A 19,067-nucleotide genomic window follows, 5' to 3' on the forward strand; every position below is an offset into this window, starting at 1 on the left:
CAGGAAATAGCACAGCAGGGGCCGGGGAGATGTAAAATAAAAAAATTAAAGGGATCCTATCATTAAAAGTCAATTTTTTGTCCCTAACACGTAGGAATAGCCTTAACCCCTTCCCGCCGATGGCATTTTTTGATTTTCGTTTTTCGTTTTTGACTCCCCTCCTTCTAAACCCCATAACTTTTTTATTTCTCCGCTCCCAGAGCCATATGAGGTCTTAATTTTTGCGGGACAAATTTTTCTTCATGATGCTATCATTAATTATTCTATATAATGTACTGGGAAGCAGGAAAAAAATTCAGAATGGGGTAGATTTGAAGAAAAAATGCATTTCTGCGACTTTCTTACGGGCTTTGGTTTTACGGCGTTCACTGTGCAGCCAAAATGACATGTCCCCTATATTCTGTGTTTCGGTACGGTTCCAGGGATACCAAATTTATATGGTTTTATTTACATTTTGACCCCTTAAAAAAATTCCAAAACTGTGTTAAAAATTTTTTTTTCTAAAAGTTGCCATATTCCGACGGCCGTAACTTTTTTATACGTTCATGTACGGGGATGCATAGGGCGTCTTTTTTTGCGGGGCCGGGTGTACTTTTTAGTTCTACCATTTTCGGGAAATGTTATTGCTTTGATCACTTTTTATTAAAATTTTTATCAGAATCAAAACAGTGAAAAAACGGCGGTTTGGCACTTTTGACTATTTTTCCCGCTACGGCGTTTACCGAACAGGAAAAATATTTTTATAGATTTGTAGAGCGGGCGATTTCGGATACCTAACATGTATATGTTTCACAGTTTTTAACTACTTTTATATGTGTTCTAGGGAAAGGGGGGTGATTTGAACTTTTAATTATTTTTATTTTTTTTATATTTTTTTAACTTTTTTTTAAAATTTTTTTTTTTTTTTGCATTTATTAGACCCCCTAGGGGTGTTGAACCCCAGGGGGTCTGATCACTAATGCAATGCATTACAAAGCTAATGCATTGCAAAAAATCATCATTTCTTTTGCAGGCTGCATAGACCAGCCTGCAAAAGAGAGGATTTGCAGACAAGCCTGGGAGCCTGTACAAGGCTCCCGGCTGTCATGGCAACGGGACGTCAGCCCTGGAGCATGCTCCAGGAGCCGGCGATACCGGCCAAAATGGCGGCGCCCATGCGCCGCCGGGAAAATGGCGCCTCTGGCGCCTTTGACCGCGGCGCCGGAGGGGTTAATGCCTCCGATCGGTCCAGGGACCGATCGGAGGCATTAGAGCCGGTTGTCTACTGCTTAAAGCAGTAGACACCCGGCGGCTATGGCGGCCGCCCGGCTCCCGGGCGGTCGCCATAGTTACAGACCCGACATGCGCCGTACTATTACGGCGCATGTCGGGAAGGGGTTAAGAAAGGCTATTCATTTCCTACCTTTAGATGTCTTCTCCGGGCCGCCAGTCGGTATATAATCCGGTTTTCGTCAGTATGCAAATGAGTTTTCTCGCAACATTGGGAATGCCCCCAGTGCTGCGAGAGAACTCTTCAGTGCCGCCTCCATATATACATGCATGAAGGTGGTTGTATATATTAAATATTAAGTTGTGTTTTTATAAACAGTATGCTGTGCGATCTCGAAAAAGTTAGCTCTTGGTATCATAGTCACAGTTTGCTGTTTTCAGTATAGATTTTTAACATATTAGTGAATAACAGCATTATATTGTTTGTCTTTTTCTATCAGTGTTTTTGAGAGTACAAGCTCTTGTTGTAGTTGATGTTAAATGTACTTTTAAGATGTGTAGCATTTACTAAATACTGACCTGATTAATTTATTTTGCTGTTATAATTAATATTTTATTCTGTATCTTTCAAGCAGAACCTGAACTTTTTGAAAAATGAGAAGGTGGAAAATCATCCTGTCAGTGGCAATAATTCTCATTCTAACAACGCTACATTTTGCCCTTGTAAAGAACTCAGGACTTCGCATGACATTCTATTATAACCATAAACTAAGAAGGCATCAATATGTAATTCAAAACAGAACCAACCAGGAACCTACGGGTATGTGGACAATAGAACCAATTGGCCGACTTGGCAATTTAATGGGGGAGTATGCCACACTTTATGCTTTGGCAAAATTGAATGGTCACAGAGCTTTTATTTTGCCTGAAATGTACTGGCCACTATCAAGGGTTTTTAAAATTACTCTACCTGTGATCGCCCAAAAAGACTTTATGGAGACTAATTGGATAAACCTTGAACTCCATGACTGGATGTCTCCAGAATACAGAAACCTTGACTATGAATATTTGAAGCTTATAGGGTATCCTTGTTCATGGACTTTCTATGAGGATGTAAAGGATGAAATTCTCCAGGAGTTTACATTTCACGATTACATTAAAGAAGGAGCAAATAAATATCTCTCCAGTCTGCAGGAAGGCCGTGGAAATGTCACTTTTGTTGGGGTTCATGTACGCAGAGGGGACTATTTAACCATCATGCCCAATGTATGGAAAGGGGTAGTAGCTGACAAAATGTACCTACAGACAGCTATGGACTATTTCCGGAAGAAATACAAAAATGTTTTATTTATAGTAACCAGTAATGGGATGGACTGGTGTAAGGAGAACATTGATACTACATTGGGAGATGTCCACTTTTCTGGAGATGGGGAGGAATCTTCACCAGCTCGTGATTTTGCCCTCTTGGTTCATTGTAACCACACCATCATGACAGTTGGGACATTTGGATATTGGGCTGGATATTTGGCCAGAGGGGAAACCATTTACCTTTCAAACTTCACCTTACCAGACTCTGACTTTCTTAAAATCTTTAAATATGAGGCAGCTTATCTTCCAAATTGGTTAGGGATTCCTGCAGACCTATCTCCACTTTTAAGCCAGATGGATGAAGTAACATAAATAAAAGACTACAATACTTTCTAATTAATCTAATTATCAATCATTTTTATACCTCATAGACTTGGTGATGACATATGTATAGAAACTGAAGACACAAAGAACATAGAAGAATCTACAAATGATATGGTTGAATACAGCAATGTAGCTTGGGGATCATGTACTCAATTGGTCACTCAGTAACTGCTGCAGTATACTCTAAATACAGGGCATATTGTCAGATCTAAAGATCCTCAGTATTTATTAGACCTCATGCACATGATGTGTGCAGGCCAAGGCTCTTCCAAAGGGGGTCTGACATCCTGTTCCATATAAAGCAGGTCATACCCTACTCTGTGGCATCAGAATGGAGTTGAACAGAACGCTCATTAAAGTCAATGGTGGATGGAAGGCACTTGTCATCTTATTGTCATCTAAGTGCATTTCATTATTAAAATGCCCCCTCAATCTCACACTTAATTGTGTCCATAAGGCCTTAGTATTCTAAAAATATAATGGTATTACATACATTGCAGGTCCACACTCATTGCTATGGTGCCATTGTCCAAAGTCAGAATAGCTAACTAGAGTACCAGGGAAGTTTTGGTGGTTCCAAGTCTAGACATAGTAATGGACCCAGAAGTCTAGCAGAAGGCAGCCCCATTTGAAGGTTGTGGAGTCCATCACAGAGAGCTGTTATTATTATGCCTTTATTATTATTCTTATGGGTTTATTTCAAAGTGTGTTGATTTTCCAGGTAAGAAGTAACAGTCGCACTTAGAATCTGGTGTATAGGAAGGCCCAAATGCCCTTCGCTTGTTTGTTTTCAAATATTTTTATTGTGTTTTACAGTTTTGCAATGTAAAGATCAAAGTACAAAACGAGTAGACACCAAAAACAGGTTACAAGATACAGAGATAAACCTGGATAGGGGTTCATTCCAAAGCCTGTGAAGAGTAGAGATCTAAAACATAACATAGAATCAAATTAGAACAGTAACCAACAGAGTAAAGTAACTTCATTGTTTCTTTATACCAGTGGGATAATATATCAATATTAGGGTTGAGCGATCGCGTTCGGAAAAAATCGGATTCTGATTGACGATCGAGAAAAATTTCACGATCGCGATCGGAGTCCCGAACACGATATTTTTAGGTGGGATCGAGATCAGTAGTGTTTCCCACAATGCTTTGCTTAGCCTTCACACTGAGTATATAGTCTATATTCAGTGTGAAGGCTCCGCTGCGGATCAATAGGAATGAATGGAAGCAGCTGACACACAGCCTTAACCCTCTGCGCGCCGGCTGCCTCCATTCATTCTAATGGGAGACTAAACTAATATCTCTAGTAGCTACTTACCTCCAGAGATGGCTGCTCCGGTGTTCTTCGCCTCGCTGGCCCTCCACGCTGCTCTTCTCGCCTCGCTGCCCTGCCTCCCAGGTTAGTGTTTAAAGAGCTAGGAAGGCGGGGCTTTGGCTTAGGAGAGTGTGGGTGGGTACAGGGCAGGGAGACGTGACGTCTCCCCTCCCAGTACCCGCCCACACTCTCCTAACCCGCCCACACTCTCCTAACCTGCGAGGCAGGGGGCAGTGAGGCGAGAAGAGCAGCGTGGAACGGCAGCGAGGCTAAGAAGAACACCGGAGCAGCCATCTCTGGAGGTAAGTGGACACCAGGGAGGGCTAAGTAGCCAGAGGATTAAAAAAAAATCCTCTGGCTACTTAGTGATTCACTACACAGCATGGATTCTAACAATTAAAGCTTTCAATTGTTAGATTCCATGCTGTATAGTGATTGCTTTTAAAATCCGATCTCCGATTAATAAAAAAAATCCCATTGACTTGCATTGGGATCGGAATTGGGATCGAGATCGGGTTCGAATGAAAAATGATCGGAAACTGGATTTTAAATTCGATCCTGAAAAGTCAAGATCGGCTCAACCCTAATCAATATGTTTAGTAAAAGTATGTGTGTGTGTGTGGGTTAATAGAATGGTGTTAAATGGAGAAGGTAAGGGGGAAAAAAAAAGACCGAGGGTGCACTTGAAGAGGTAACAGGAAGGGACAGAGGAAACAGGAGAAAAGAAGAGAGAAAAAAGATCTGTGAGAAGGGACTGATTCAGGTACAGAAATCCAGCCAGGGTTGTCAGAATTTGCTCTCTGTTCTTTTTTGCCAACTTGAAAGCTCTTCGAAATGGAAGATTTGAGACACTTTGGCTATCCACACTTGTTTGGTAGGAGCTTCTGTCTGGAGCCAGAGTTGAGGAATGAGAATTTTGGCTGCAGATAGTAAGTGAGTAATTTAGTTTGCTTTAGGGTGAATTCACACTGAGTAAACGCTAGCTTATTCTGAACGTAAAACACGTTCAGAATAAGCGGCGTCTAAAGCAGCTCCATTCATTTCTATGGGAGCCGGCATACGAGCGCTCCCCATAGAAATGAATGGGCTGCTTCTTTCACTCCGTGCAGTCCCATTGAAGTGAATGGGGAGTGCCGGCGTATACGGCAAGCTATGCTCATGCTGGAGCGTACACGCCGGCACTCCCCATTCACTACAATGGGACTGCACGGAGTGAAAGAAGCAGCCCATTCATTTCTATGGGGAGCGCTCGAGAATCTCTGGATTAGAGGTTAGGTGGATCCAGTGGCGTAACTACCACCATAGCAGCAGAGGCAGCTGCCATAGGGCCCGGGACATTAGGGGCCTGGTGACAGCTACCCCTGCTCTTATCACAGACAAACTGTTGTAAGGGCCCCTTCACACGGCGAGCTGTACACGTGAGCGCTTCCCATTCACTTCAATGGGAGCGCTCGTACAGTAAAAAGCAGCCCATTCATTTCAAATGGGGAGCGCTCGTATGCCGGCTCCCCATTGAAATGAATGGGATCTGCTTTATACGCGCTATTCTGACCGTGTTTTAACGTTCAGAATCAGGCAGCGTATCAGTAGTGTGAAGGGGCCCTAAGTGCGATAAGATCGGGAGAAAGCTTGTAGGACCTGTAGATGAAGGACCTTGTGTGACATCAGCTATCACATGACGAGGTGGGCATGTCTTTATAGCCCGTGCAGTCCTGCAAGAGATGAAGAGAAGGGGAGATGTGGTGCTAGGTACTGAGGGGGGAGGGGTAATGTGAGATGCAGAATGGAGAATGTGTGTGAGTCTGTGTGTGAGTGTGTATGTATGTGTGGTCTGGAGGAGGGGAAATGACAGTGTCCTGATATCTGTGTATTAGGAGGAGGGGGAGGTCAGTGTCAGTAGATGGATCGGTAATCTACACATTGTTTGTATTCAGACTTGCCTGCAATTGCTGTTACTAATGACTGTCTAATAGTAGTCAGGGGGCGCTCTGTGTATTGTATTGTATTGTACTGAAGGGGAGGGGGATGTGAGATGCAGAATGGAGAGTGTGAGTGTGTATGTATGTGTGGTGTGGAGCAATTGAGGAGCAACAGTAACCTAGCGGCAGAGATGGAGGGAGGACATAAAAATGGGAGTAGAGATGAGGGGTGCATGAAACTGGGGGCAGATGGAGGGAGGACATGAAACTGGGGGCAGATGGAGGGAGGGCATGAAATGTCATGTGACATCCTTGTGTTATTGAAGATGGCCAACACCACCAAAGACTGCAGCGGAGCCGGAAACAGGTAAGTAACTTTTTTTTATGTCTGTATCTCCCCTCGGTCTCCGATTATTATACTCTGGGGTCTGAAAATACCCCAGAGTATAATAATTGATCATGGGTGTTCATTGTGGAGCATAATCCAGTGTGCAGGGGCCACAATGGGGTGTAATACTGTGTGCAGGGGCCACCGAGGGACATAATAGAGCACGCAGGGATGCGGCGTGGGGGGGGGGGGGGGTGTCGGTCGGTCAAGGTCTTCGGTTTCGGTCAGGAATGGGGGAGGGGGTCCCATGTCAAAAGTTCACCATGGGGCCCCGTCATTCCTAGTTACGCCACTGGGTGGATCCCTAGTTATTTAATGGATCGGGGGTTGCTGTTTTAAGACTGTCAACGGTATGCTGTGGGAGAGTCACATTTTGGACCTCAGATTTGTCCAAATTTGCATTATAGCCTGAAAGTTCACTATAGAATGGGCAAGCAGGTTGCAGATCACTTGGAGTCCTGATGAGGGGTTGGAGACTAGGAAAAGATCATCATCTGAAAAGGCTGCGGATTACTAATAGTGAAACTTGGAGATAGTGTCATTGATTTTAAATCTGACTAAGGAAGAAGAGTAAAGGGAGAGGATGGCAGAAATAAATTTCTGGCGAATATGGAATGCATTAAGAGTTTCTATCAAGAAGTGCCAATCCACCCTGTCGAATGCTTTTGCAATGACTCCTAGCAATATCAGGGGTGAATTATTTTTACGGGCATAGGCTATGGCATGTAAAGGTTTAATGGAGTTGTCCTTTCCTTCCCATAAGAAAACCTACTTGTTCATCATTAAAGGGGTATTCCCAACTCACCTGTTCACCAACTTGCAGGCTGTGAGCTCCGTTCACTTCCTTGTTTTCTCGGTATATTGGTGGGCGGGGTTTCACTTGCTGTCTCCCAGACAAAGCCAGCTCTGCTAGCTATCTTCATAGCAATACATGTTTGCAGTCAGCAATGAAGGATGGTTGTAAATAAATTAGCACAGTATCACTGGAAGATGCACAACATGAAGCTAATGTAGCAGAGCTGGATTTGATAGGTGATGAGAAATTTACATGCTACAGGACCAAGAGTCGGCTTGCAATAAACTTCGTTTTAGGTCTGTGTTACATACAGAGGTAACAGACTCCCTGTCTCAGCCCTTATCAGCAAAATTCAATTAGCAGAGCCGATAACTGGAAGAGTCGGAGATAAACAGCTCAGAAATAGCAGCTCACTATGAGCAGTCACCTCCCCCTCCCCTCCAGAGAGCAGTGAGCTACATCACTTGTCTTGGGCGGAGAGATAAGAGCATCCCAGGTCCGTGGTTATGGAAACACAGTGTAAACAATGAAGTGAATAATCTCAGATAGCAGCCAAACAAAGCGGTTTTACTGAAGTATTACTAATACTAATGTATTTAGGAAAAGTCTTAAATCCACACAAACTAGCAGTATAGATAGGATCCTTGAGATGGGACAACCCCTTTAATGAGAGATGACTGAAGTCTGGAGGCTAGTAATTTCAATGAGATTTTAAGGTCTACATTAAGTAGAGAAATGGGCCTGTAGCTGCCATAGGATAGCGGATCTTTACCATTTTGGGGAGTTAATGTAACATATGCTTCTAGGGCTTGTTTCATCAATGCACGCTGTTGGAGGACCGAATTACAGGAAGTAACAAAGTGGGGAAGAAGGACGTCTTGAAAGGTCTTGTAATAGGCCAGTGGTTGGTCCATCAGGTCCTGGACTACTCTGCACTGGAGAAATGGAAAAGGTTCAAGGAGTCCAGAAAGGTTTTTGTAAGCTTCTCTTTTCTAGAGGATGAAATGGAGCAGTACGTGTAAATTCCACTGTCAGAGTGTGGGAACCTATTACCGCACGCTGTGAACAGTGTGGAACATATATGCCCTTGCAGATGCTGAGACCTTGTGCATCTGGGGGGAGGAGCCAAGGGAAGGGGGCCTGGTTATTGTAATGCAGAGTCAGGTAAGTATATCTCAAACAAGGATGTACATAATACAATGATATTGTCAATAATTGTCACAAGCCGCTGTCTAGAAGAGATCCAGTGTGCTGAGCAGCTTAAAAAGGTAAGTGAAAGCCTGTTGGAGCAGAGGGAGGTGAAAGGAGGGCGTGGATCGGAGGAAATGGAACCACCCCCTTCCCTTCCTGCCCATCTGCCCCCAGCAAGCTAGTAGTGAGGACAAGGGGAAGGCCGCTAGGGGAGAGTTGCCTCATTCAGGATCTAATCTATAAGGAAAAATCCATAGTAATTTATTCATTGATACAATTCCAACAACAAGGTTGACAGAATATAGACAAATCGCATTTGCGACTGAGTCCATGAGGTGACAGTGTGTGCAATGTGTGTATCAAATAAGATTCGCCTTGTTTTAGCCTGCACACATGATCACCCCCTCTCCATGGCAAAGGCACATGCTCCAGCACCTGAAAACGCAACAGTGATGCATACCTCCCAACCGTCCCAATTTCCACGGGACACTCATGATTTCGGTGTCCTGTCCCGCGGTCCCAGTTGGCGGGAGGTATGTCCCGATTTCAACTCATAGCTGAATACATAGGCATTTAAAGCAGGAGCTGTCCCAGCTCAGCTCCTGCTTTAACGCTGTGCTCCGGCATTTGTAGCCGCGATGTGATGACATCACATTACGCCTACAACTATTTGTATGAGTGAGAGAGAGCAGAGAGAGCGGCGGGGGAGCGATGGAAGGTGAGTGTGTTTGTTTGTGTTAAACATTAAGGTCGAACATAATGACGGGGACCCATGAAACTGGGGGCAGATGAAGGAGGGGGGGAGAACGGCATGACACTGGGGCAGATGAAGGGGGGAGAACGGCATGACACTGGGGCAGAGGAAGGGGGGGAGAACGACATGACACTGGAGCAGATGAAGGGGGGAGAATGGCATGACACTGGGGCAGATGAAGGGGGGGAGAACGGCATAACATTGGAGCAGATGAAGGGGCAGAGAACGGCATGACACTGGGGCAGATGAAGGGGGAGAGAACGGCATGACACTGGAGCAGATGAAGGGGGAGAACGGCATGACACTGGGGCAGATGAAGGGGGGAGAATGGCACGACACTGGAGCAGATGAAGGGGGGCGAACGCAGGACACTGGGGCAGATGAAGGGGGAGAACGGCATGACACTGGGGCAGATGAAGGGGGGAGAATGGCACGACACTGGAGCAGATGAAGGGGGGAGAACGGCAGGACACTGGGGCAGATGAAGGGGGAGAACGGCATGACACTGGAGCAGATGAAGGGGGGGAGAACGGCATGACACTGGTGCAGATGAAGGGGGGGAGAACGGCATGACACTGGAGCAGATGAAGAGGGGAGAACGGCATGACACTTGGGCAGATGAAGGGGGGAGAACGGCAGGACACTGGGGCAGATGAAGGGGGGAGAACGGCACGATAATGGGGCAGATGAAGGAGGGGGGGAGAACGGCATGACAATGGGGCAAATAAAGGAGGGAGAACGGTATGACACTGGGGCAGATGAAGGAGGGGGGAGAACGGCATGACACTTAGGCAGATGAAGGGGGGAGAACGGCATGACACTTAGGCAGATGAAGGGGGGAGAACGGAATGACATTGGGGCAGATGAAGGGGGGGAGAACGGCATGACACTGGGGCAGAGACAGGGGGACATGAAGCTGGGCAGATGAAGGGGGGGACAGCGGCATGAAACTGGGCAGAGACGGGGGGACATGAAACTGGGGACACAGATGGAGGGGAGGACATGAAACTAGGGGCAGATGAAGGGTGTACAGGTGACTGTACACTGTGTGGGAGCACATGAAAAATGAATGAGAATGGGCGGGGTGAACATAAAAGTGTGCGGAGCCAAATTTGCAGCGGCGCACATTTTGTCCCTCTTTCTACTTTTTCAAAAGTTGGGAGGTATGGTGATGCAGTATGTTTAAATCTGCAGTATGTTTAAATCTCACAAACTGATCAGGAACCGGAAGCATTGTTCTTTCACAACGAATATCAGATTTATGCTTAGATATGCGGTCTCGCACATGTTGGGTAGTCTCCCCAACATATGCGACACTGCATGGGAATTGTAATAGATTATGTTAATAGCATGATTAAATATTTGGGCATTAACCATAGAGTATATACAAAGGCTATTCTGTTACCATGGTAGCACCATGGTAAGGTGGCCTCTCCCTAAGGATAGACGTTATCCCCATAATCTGGTCTTTCAGCCTCTCACTTAAACCAAATCAGTTCTCTCTAGGCTGCGCTGATGAAGTCCAAAGAGACAGAAACGGTGCCGTCCGTAGCTGAGAAACTGATTTGGTTATAACCTCGCATCATGCAGCAAAGGCTTCTGGGAAGTCGGGCATGTTGTTCAGGGTGCTTGCTATAGAGGGCAGCATAACACTGTCTCCCTGTTTACATCTTGGGAGACAGATTTGCATATTCTTCCCATGTTCCTTTGCAGTGGAGCAACTATGGCTATAAGTCTCCACACACCTGAGAAGGTGGTCTCTCCCTAAGGAAAGACGTTATCCCCACAACATGGTAGCACCAGTCATATGACCATAAGTCATCACAATCATGTGATTAAGTATTGTTAGCATGCAGCCTTTTTAATGATTGTCTGGAGCTTTGAATGGGCGGTGATCACATGATCTATCTAGATCATGTGATATGTGGATGTGGTCATGTGACTGGTGACATCATCATCAGGGGCCACTGGCACTATTTGTAGACCGGACCAGCATAGGTAGGGTATTCACACAGTGGTTTCTCTCTGTATAATATGCCACATCAGGTATGTGTGATTGCCACTTTATTTGAATTCTATAGTATTTGTATATTCTATGACTTTTTATATACTTTGGCTTGATGATTATTTTACTATACTTTTATATTAACACCCAAAATTTGATGTTGTGTAGATGTATAGTACAAAATATAGGCAATGGTGTGCACATTATAACAAGCGTGTGTGCTAGTGGACATATAATCCCAAAAACAGGCAAGGAAGGAGAGAAATGGGTAAGAGGGAGAGGTGGGGGAGACAAAAAGGCATCGCACACAGACATCAAGGGGGGATACAAGAGGAAAGGGCAGAGGTTGCCGAGGCATATGCAGATGTCATGCAGACGAAGGTCCTTGAGACCAAAATGTTTTGGACTTTGATATCGAATATCTGGATGCTCTATTCTTTGACTGGCTGTGTGTTTAATTTTTATATGAAGATTATGAAATAGTTTATCATACATTGAATTTTGGTGTGCTGAAGCCAGGGCTGGCTCCAGGTTTGTGTGGGCCCTTGGGCGAGAGAGCCTTAGGGCTAGTTCACACGTGAACTGCCCGCGCGGGTTTTGACACAGAGAGAGACGCGGCTCGCCGCGTCTCTCTCTTGTCAAAACCCGCCCGCCGCGACCATCGCTGTCGCGGCTTAACCCTCTGCTGTCGGCTCAAATGAATGAGCCGACATAGGAGGGAGCTGCGGGGGGCGGAAGCCGCGCGACTGAGACAGCGCGGCTTCCGCCTGAAGAAAGGACATGTCCTTTCTTTTCGCCGCTAGCGGAGAACAGAAGCCCGGCGGTCTCCATAGACCACCATTATAAGGGGAGGTTTTGGACGCGAAATCCGCTGTCAAAAACCTCCCCTTATACTAACGTGTGAACTAGCCCTTAGTGGGCCCCACTTGAAGAAAGCCATGTGCACTGTAGCAAAAAAAAACAAAAACTGGGTGTGGCTTTTTTTTTTGTGTCCTACATTAATTGAACTCGTGGTATCTGTGTAAGCGCCGTGACCCCTTCACTGTTTATATAGTATCATACATCTCATAGCCATGTAATGTAACTACAGAGTGGTCCTATACATGTCTATGCGACAAGACTGGAATTACAAAACACGATAACTGTAAACAGACAACGTGCGATATAAACAGGTGCCATAACCCTTTCATACAGATGATCAGTGGGAAATCGCTTATCTTTTATGGATCTATTCTGAGGAGAGATAACGTGTATATACTCGAGTATAATCTGAATTTTTCAGCCCAGTTTTTGTGCTGAAAAGGCCTCCCTCGGCTTATACTCGAGCCAGCAAAAAAATTTTTTATTTTTTTTTGAGGGGGGGGGGGGGGTCTATGCCCAGCTGCAATATCAATGTATAGAATCTCCCATAAAATAGTGCAAATAAATAAAAAGATTTAAAAAAAAAAAAAAGTTCTTAATCCCTCCTTTCCCTAGAATACATACAAAAGTAGAAAATGACTGTGAAACACATAAACATTAGGTTTCCCTGTGTCTGATAGTGCCTGGTCTACTGAATATAGGGTATCTGCAGTGCTCCTGTTCCTCGGGAAGGGGTTAATAGGAGCACTGCAGATACCCTATATTCAGACAGGCTGAATTTCAAGTGGGGGGAAGAAAAAAGAGTCCTCAAGCTCAGGGAAGGGGCAGACAGACAACCAAAACACCCCCTCCCCTTTCCCAGCACCTACTGCACCCAAAAACTCTGATCATTTTAATTTTTGAAATTTTCCAGTAGATGCTGCATTTCCCCCCTAGGCTTATACTCGAGTCAATAAGTTTTCCCAGTTTTTTGTGGTAAAATTAGGGGGGTCTGCTTATATATGGGTCGGTTTATACTCGAGTATACACGGTAATCAATAAAATTGAGCTGGAAAACTCCTTAAAGCTTAAGACGTCTTGTAAACTGCAGGCCACATATGGATTCTAGGAAATCCCATCCACACATTGTAGAAAAATATGGGCCATGGACATGCTGCAGTTTCTGAAAATGCTGGGGTTTTGGAAATCGCAGCATATCAATTATATCTATGAAAACACTGACGGTTTCTCTATAGGTATAAGGGAAGCAGAAAGTGAAAATCGCTGCAGGAAAAAAAAACTAATGCGTTACTGCCTTAGCTTTTACTGCATTGCTATTTTGTTGCAGCTCACTACGTGGGTTCTTGGTCTTAATAAAGCCCAAGTGCCACATTAATTAAATTAACTGCCCCCTCATTCCCCCTAACATAAATACTGCACCCCTAATGACCCCTTACATCAAAGACTCCCCCCCATGTTAATAATGCCCCCTCCATTAAAGTTATAATTTCCCCCTTGTTCTATTAAAATACCCACAATTAAGCTTTAAAAAAATAAATTATACTCTCCCACCTAGGATCCTAATGACCGGAGCCACTGCCTCCTTTAAGCACAGGACGACTGCGTATCAGCGTATCAGCACAGGTGACACGATATTATGACGTCATCGTGTGCCTGTGCTGAGAAGTAGAAGTAGTCTGCCTTCTCATTGTTTTGTAAAGCCACATGAGGCCTGTGGTTTAAAAGACTGGCAAGTTGCAGAAAGCATTTTAACTAGATCGGTGTCTGCAGACACCGATCTAGTTAAAAGTAAGATATACTAATTGTGTCGCCTGGGTGGGCCCAGGGCGGCTGCTACTGGCGTAACTAAAGTCTAGTGGGCCCCCGTGCAAACTTTTGTCTGGGGCCCCTTACCCCCTTCCTAGAGTATTACGTACTCCACAGTGGCCCCCACACAGTATTATGTGCTCACTGTAGCTCCCACACAGTATTATATGCTCAGTGGGTTTTTGGAGCACAGATGGCTTGGCTTTTGGACACCATGACACTTTTGCAGAGCTGAAACGCCAGTAAAGTGGAATCCCCTGATATGTGACCTTATTTTGGAAACTACACCCCTGAAGGATTTATCCAGGGGTACAGAGAGCATTTTTAACCCCCAAGTGTTGCTATAACTTATTATCCATAAATGAATATGAAGCTGATTGTGAGAATTTAAAATGACCTTTTTTCCAGGAATATGTCATTTCAGTGAGTAATATGTTGTGCCCGGCTTGTATCAGAGATGAACGCTCTAAAAGCTGTTGTGCCTGGGATACCCGCTTACCAGTTTTTGGAGTGTGTATCTCTGCTGACGTACGTTGGGCACAACATATCGGGCACTAAATTGGCGAATCTCTGGAAAAATTTCATTTTTAACTTCTCATTACCAGCTGAAATTTCATTTCTGGAAACTAAATAAATGCAACACTCAGGGGTTAAAAACGCTTGCTATGCCACTTGATAAATCCCATCAGTGGGGTAGTGTCCAAAATGGGGTGACATGTTTGCAGATTCCACTTTATTGGCAATTCAGGGGCTTTGCAAAAGTGATGCCCAAAAACCAAACTGTGCTCAAAAAACAAAATAGCGCTCCATCCCTTCTGTGCCCGGCTGTGCCCAAACAGCCGATTCTACCCACATATGGCATTAAGTCCGTTATCCGGGGTACACCAGTGTCATACATGTGGGCATACACCGCCATTTGGGTACACAACAGGGCGCAGATGTGAAGGAGCGATATCTGCTTTTGGAGTGAAGATTTAGATTGTTGATGTTTGGACACCATGTCACATTTGGGGAGTTCTAGTTTACTGGCACCTCCAGGGCTCTGCAAAAACATCATGATGCCCAGAAAGTCCCTCTAACTCTGTACCCCAAAAGCTAAAAAGCGCAGTGTTCCTTCCCTTCTGAGCCCTGCTGTGTGCCCAAGCAGCAGTTTACACCCACGTATATAATTTTTGGCCCCTCTGGATGGCCCCTTAATAGTCTTAGGAGTGCAGGTCTTTGACAACACAAAGTGGGTGCAATGTATTGGGCACCGAAATGGCATATTTAAAATTTTCAATTTTCATTTTGTAAATTTAATTTTTGGGAAGCATTTTTAGGCTCAAAATGATAATACGCTTTGATGGGTGTAGTTTTTAAAATGGGGTCACATTTGAGGGGTTTCCATTGTATTGATACTTTAGGGGCTCAGCAAATGCGACATGGCACCTGAAAACTATTCCAGCCACATCTGCCCTCCAAAACCCAAATAGCGCTCTTTCCATTCTGAGCCCCAACATGTCCCCATACAGCAGATTATGGCCACATATGGGGTATTGCCGTGCTCCTGAACAATTGTTTAACAAACTGTGGGGGGCTTTTTCTCTTTTAACCCCTTGTGAAAATGAAAACTTTGGAGATAAAGGGACAAATTAGTAATTTTTAACCTACACATCCCAAGGTTAGTAAAATCTGTGAAACGGCTATAGGGTCAAAATACTCACTATACTCCTCAATGAATACCTTAAGGGGTCTAGTTTATAAAATGGGGTCATTTATGGGGGTTTTCAATTGTTTTGGTAACTCAAATCTTGCTTGAATGCGCAATGGGCCTGAAACCTTTAGAAGCAAAAATTGTCTTGAAATCCAGTTGGTGCTCCCTTCGTTTTGGGCCCTACCGTGCGTCCGTACATAGGATTAAGGCCACAAAGTGTACATTTTTGAGCATGGGAGAAATGGGATCAACTATTTTGGGGTGTTTTCATTCATTTTCATGTGTAATGTGCAAAAAAAAACTGCCTATAAAATGACACTTTTGTGTATAAAAAATTGTTTGATGCAAATTTTCTCAAAACTTATGGGGTCAAAGTACTCACTATACCCCTCAATGAATACCTTAAGGGGTCTAGTTTATAAAATGGTGTCATTTATGGGGGTTTTCAATTGTTTTGGTAACTGAAATCTTGTTCAAATGTGCAATGGGCCTAAAATATCTGCAAGCAAACTTTGTGTTTTGAAATCCATTTGGCCTTCCCTACTTCTTGGGCCCTACTGTACGTGCGTACATAGGACTAAGGCCACAAAAGGTACATTTTTTAACACAGGAGAAGTGGGGTGATATATTTTGGGGTGTGTTTCTTCTTTTTGATGTGTTGTGTGCAAAAAAACTGGCTTTAAAATGACACATATTTGAAGAAAATGTAATTTTTTTTCATCATTTGTAATTATTGCAAAACAATATTTGTTTGATCATAATGCTCACTATACCCCTCAAAGAATACCTGAAGGGGTGTAGTTTTCCAAATTGGGTCATTTAATAGGAGGTTCTGTCATTATGCCACCAATTCCTGTCTGCAAACATAGCTTGGTACAGGAAAAAAATCACAAACTCAAATTTCCAAAATTTGCTTATAAACTTGTAAATTGTCTAAATTACTCAAATATGCTAAAGTTATTTCAAATATGCTTGAAACACAAAATGAACATATGGAATTATATAACTACTAACGTTATTGCCCTGTATTATTGTGCATATGTGAGATATCACAGCTGAAAATGGAAAACATTGAAAAATTTTCAGCATTTGCGAGTTTTTTTTAAAATAAATTTACACAGGTTATATCAGTCTAATTTTACCTTCTCAGTAAAGTACAACATGTCACGAAAAAACAATATCAGAATCTCTTGGATGCCTAATACTGTTACAGAATTATTCACTGATAAAGTCACAGAGGGCAAAATTTGGCTTGGTCATTAAGGTCCAAAACAGGCTGGTCACTGAGGGGTTAACTCATGTTAATGAATGGAGTCGCATAGTGAATGAAAGAAATCAATTATACACTCAGGAGAATTGAGGCTCGAAAGGACACTATCCTATAAATATCATATACATTTTACATGTTAGATAGGTCTCAACTAGCTGAAACTAAAATATGACTTTTATTACCAAAACTAGCAGTTACCCGCAACTTCGTCTGCAGGTTGGCGGTGGCGCTGAACCGCTTATATTTCTTGTCCCCCTCAGCCCCCAGTTTTCTTGTACCCCCCCCCCCCCCACATCGGCCCCAGTGTAGTTGGATTCACCTTGCCACGCTCCCACGCCGCTCTCTCCGCCTGCTCACTGCACATAGTTGTCAGGTGGCTGGCTGCATGTGGCATATATGAGGCAGAGCGGGGGCCGCCATCAGGTTGTTATGATAGGCGGAAGCCTTGCGCTGCCTCCCTGGCCTGTCAGTCTTTCGCTTCTATTGCGGCCTAGACTGGTAGACTGCAATAGAGGCGCCGGTATTCTGTAGTGCATTGCAGAATACCGGCACCTCTATTGCAGTCTACCTGCCATACGCAGCCAGCCGCTCGACACCTATGTGCAGTGAGCGAACGGAAAGAGCGGCGGGGGAGCGTGGCAAGGTGAGTCCAACTACACTGGGGCCGATGTAGGGGGTGGGGACATGAAGCTGCGGAATGTGGTTGATCCCTGGGGAAACCGACCCCCCCCCCCCCATTTCCCCCCCGTACCTGCTGCACTGACCTGTTATGTGGTGTGTCGGGTGCAGCAGCCTCCTCCTTAGCCGTCCTCAAAGTGTGTAGGTGGCCTGGGATAGCTGCGGTGCCGGGACCATGTGGGCTGCCGCCATCTTGCTCACTGTGTCCCTGCTGAATCAGCACGCCCACCTTCAGCCCCCAACCTATGGTGCCGCAGCCCTGGCTCCAGAGCCCGCCCACAGCCTGCCATGCACCAATAGGAGGTGTGTGCGCAGACCAGCGCTGGTGGAATGCCAGCTGCTACTGCCGTGCCGGAGGATTCTCTGGAGGGTCACGGTGGCAATTTGGGGTGAGTGACCCACATTTAAAGTAGCCTTTTCCTGGGTAGTGTGAGTGTGTGTGTGTGTGTGTGTGTGTGTGTGTGTGTTTTTTTTTGTTTTTTTTTTGTTTTCTCCCCCCCCCCCCCCCAAAAAAAAAAAAATCCATTCAGCAACAAACACCCAAACTTTCACCTTTATAATAATAGGATATACAGTATAAACCACATAATGGACGAAAACAAAAATACACATACAGTCCTATGAAAAAGTTTGGGCACCCCTATTAATCTTAATCATTTTTAGTTCTAAATATTTTGGTATTTGCAACAGCCATTTCAGTTTGATATATCTAATAACTGATGGACACAGTAATATTTCAGGATTGAAATGAGGTTTATTGTACTAACAGAAAATGTGCAATATGCATTAAACCAAAATTTGACCGGTGCAAAAGTATGGGCACCTCAACAGAAAAGTGACATTAATATTTAGTAGATCCTCCTTTTGCAAAGATAACAGCCTCTAGTCGCTTCCTGTAGCTTTTAATCAGTTCCTGGATCCTGGATAAAGGTATTTTGGACAAACAATTCAAGTTCAGTTAAGTTAGATGGTCGCCGAGCATGGACAGCCCGCTTCAAATCATCCCACAGATGTTCAATGATATTCAGGTCTGGGGACTGGGATGGCCATTCCAGAACATTGTAATTGTTCCTCTGCATGAATGCCTGAGGATTTGGAGCGGTGTTTTGGATCATTGTCTTGCTGAAATATCCATCCCCGGCGTAACTTCAACTTCGTCACTGATTCTTGAACATTATTCTCAAGAATCTGCTGATACTGAGTGGAATCCATGCGACCCTCAACTTTAACAAGATTCCCGATGCCGGCATTGGCCACACAGCCCCAAAGCATGATGGAACCTCCACCAAATCTTACAGTGGGTAGCATGTGTTTTTCTTGGAATGCTGTTTCTTTTTGGACGCCATGCATAACGCCTTTTTTTATAACCAAACAACTCAATTTTTGTTTCCAAAATGAAGCTGCCTTGTCCAAATGTGCTTTTTCATACCTCAGGCAACTCTATTTGTGGCGTACGTGCAGAAACGGCTTCTTTCTCATCACTCT

General features: G+C 44.5%; 1 protein-coding gene across 1 annotated transcript; it reads left to right on the forward strand.

The window, feature by feature from the left end:
• Nucleotides 1–2,031: 2,031 nt before the first annotated feature.
• On the forward strand, nt 2,032–8,346 carry LOC142210013 (galactoside alpha-(1,2)-fucosyltransferase 2-like). Its single transcript, XM_075279044.1, has 2 exons — nt 2,032–2,880; nt 8,131–8,346. Exons 1-2 carry the CDS (start codon nt 2,032–2,034, stop codon nt 8,344–8,346), a joined length of 1,065 nt encoding a protein of 354 aa, XP_075135145.1.
• The last annotated feature ends 10,721 nt before the right edge of the window (nt 8,347–19,067 follow it).

Source organism: Leptodactylus fuscus, chromosome 6, assembly GCF_031893055.1.
Source record: "Leptodactylus fuscus isolate aLepFus1 chromosome 6, aLepFus1.hap2, whole genome shotgun sequence".
Taxonomy (NCBI): Eukaryota; Metazoa; Chordata; class Amphibia; order Anura; family Leptodactylidae; genus Leptodactylus; species Leptodactylus fuscus.